General features: G+C 61.7%; 1 protein-coding gene across 1 annotated transcript; it reads right to left on the reverse strand.

Annotated features, from left to right (window-relative positions):
* Positions 1-1003: 1003 nt before the first annotated feature.
* Positions 1004-2075, reverse strand: LOC104541926 (ADP-ribosylation factor-like protein 10; the record flags this gene model as incomplete). Its single annotated transcript, XM_010186091.1, has 3 exons — positions 1004-1180; positions 1626-1801; positions 1961-2075. Coding segments are annotated over 3 exons (468 nt in total), but the record flags the coding sequence as incomplete, so codon positions are not given.
* Positions 2076-2081: the final 6 nt, after the last annotated feature.

The raw sequence follows: 2081 nt of genomic DNA on the forward strand, positions 1-2081 counted from the left end.
GGAAGAGCAGGCTGGGGGCCCCCTCCCTGCCAAGAAGCTGGAGAGCAGCGCAGTGATCAGTCTCTTTTATTGACAAAAGGAAGAGCAACTGTACAAAAGGGTTCACAGCAGAGACCGGCCAGCGTGTACTCCCTTTCCCCAGTGTGCTCTCCAGCTTCCAGGATCGGTTTTCCAGGACCCAGCACCCTGTGGTCTGACCCAGCAGCCCTTCTGCCTGCAGCCAGGGCTTTCTGTGGGCCCTGAGCCTGGCTCTTTCCCCTTCTCCCTGGGGCAGCTGAGAGGGAGGGAGACCAGGCAGGAGGACAAAGGTCTGCTGAACACAGCTCCTAACAAACCTTCCTGGGTGAAGGGGCAGCACAGGTCTGTCCAATACCTGCCTTCATCTCTCCTAGAGGAGGCTTAAAATACAGAGCTGGGGCAACTGAGAGCTGTGCTCCGCTCTGGTGAGGGACAGCCTGAGCTGGTTATTCTCACTGGTGTGCGCCATGCTGGCACTCCCCATTCTCTCCCCCACCTCACTGGGGAGAGGGAGGGAGTGAGTGGCTGTGTGGGGCTCTGTTGCTTGCTGGGGTTAAACCACAAGAAACATCTCCTGGGATGACTTGTCCACGCTGGTGGGCGAGAGGGCCACCTCACTTGCTCAGCCCCGTTCATACCCTGTAAGGCTGTGGTGAAGGTGTGGGGCCATGCCCTGTGCTGCACGTTCCCACTCACCAGGAGGTAAGAGCCGTGCTTGTGCCTCCATCCCAAGGGAGATTTCATCCCTGAACTAGGGGAGGCAGCTGCCCTCTCCCTGTGGCAGAGAGCAGAGCCTGCTGCTCATGTTCCCTGAGGGCAGCCATGCCATGGCTCAACCCCAAACCTCATAGGGTGCAGCAAACATCCCAGGGCCAGCAGCAAGTTTGAGCTCCAGAGCTCCAGCCCGGCCACCTCCATCCTCATGCCATGATTCCTCAAGAGCAGCCGTGCCAGGGGTGGGGGGCTGTGTGCCCCCCACGCAGACTCAGGGCTGGGACAGCAGGGTGACCAGCAGGCTCTTCACGTGGAGGACGCTGGTGGCAGTGCTCAGGCTGGCCCAGGTTGCGCTGGTGGGCAGGAGGAAGAGCTCCCGCTGCCCGCTGAGCGCGTGCAGGGCCAGCTCCTCCCGCAGCTCTGCCGTGCTCAGGGCATCGCTCTTGTCCTGCGAGGGAGAGAGGCAGTCACTCAGGAGGGGAGCAGCGCCAGAAGCTGCGCTGGTGGCTGGCAGGGGCCCCGTCCTGCCTGTGCGGTCCTGGCAGAGATCGTGCACAGGCAGGGCTGCCTCGCGCTTGCACTGGAGTTGCTTTGGCACAAGATAGTGGGAAGCAGCACCAAGCACACACTTGGTCGCCTGCCTGGGGAATGTATTTCCTCTTGGGAACTGTGCATGCTGCTGCCTTGGTGCTCTGAAACTAATAAGCTGGGGCACTGGTAGTAACAGCCGCACCTCCTGATGAAGAGGAGATAGGCCCCGAGAAATAAGATTTTGCAAGATCTGGTGGATTTGGGGTATTAGGATTTCCCCTTTGGGCCCTGGGGAGGGTCAGTTTTGCTGGAAACAGCCCCGGGGGGCAGCTGTAGTGACAGATGGATGGATGGACACCCACCTGCTTGTTGGCCAGCACAACCAGGGGCAGCCGAGGCTCTGCAGCCAGCAGTGCGTGCAGCTCCTGGCGCGCTGTCAGCAGGCGTGACCTGTCCACCGAGTCCACCACGAACACCAGCACGTGGGCCTGGCTCAGGTAGTGAGGCCAGTACGCTCGCAGGTTCTGGCTGCCGCCCACTACGGGAGACGGGGCAGGATCAGGCACCGGCGTTGGGGTGAGTGGGGCTGCCACCTCCTGGGGAACCAGACTTCCCATCGCCTGGTGCTCTGCACCCCCCAGCCCAGTGCCACGCAGACCCAGCCCTAGGGGATGCAGGGAGGCCAGGCCAGTCTTACCCTCCAGCAGGTCCATCTCCAGCCCCTCGACGTAGAGCTGGGCAGAATTGAAGCCATGTGTGGGTGCAATGCGGTCCCTGGCTGTCTGGCTGCAGATGTAGTGCAGGACGCTGCTCTTGCC

This window comes from Mesitornis unicolor, unplaced genomic scaffold, assembly GCF_000695765.1.
Source record: "Mesitornis unicolor isolate BGI_N332 unplaced genomic scaffold, ASM69576v1 scaffold34196, whole genome shotgun sequence".
Taxonomy (NCBI): Eukaryota; Metazoa; Chordata; class Aves; order Mesitornithiformes; family Mesitornithidae; genus Mesitornis; species Mesitornis unicolor.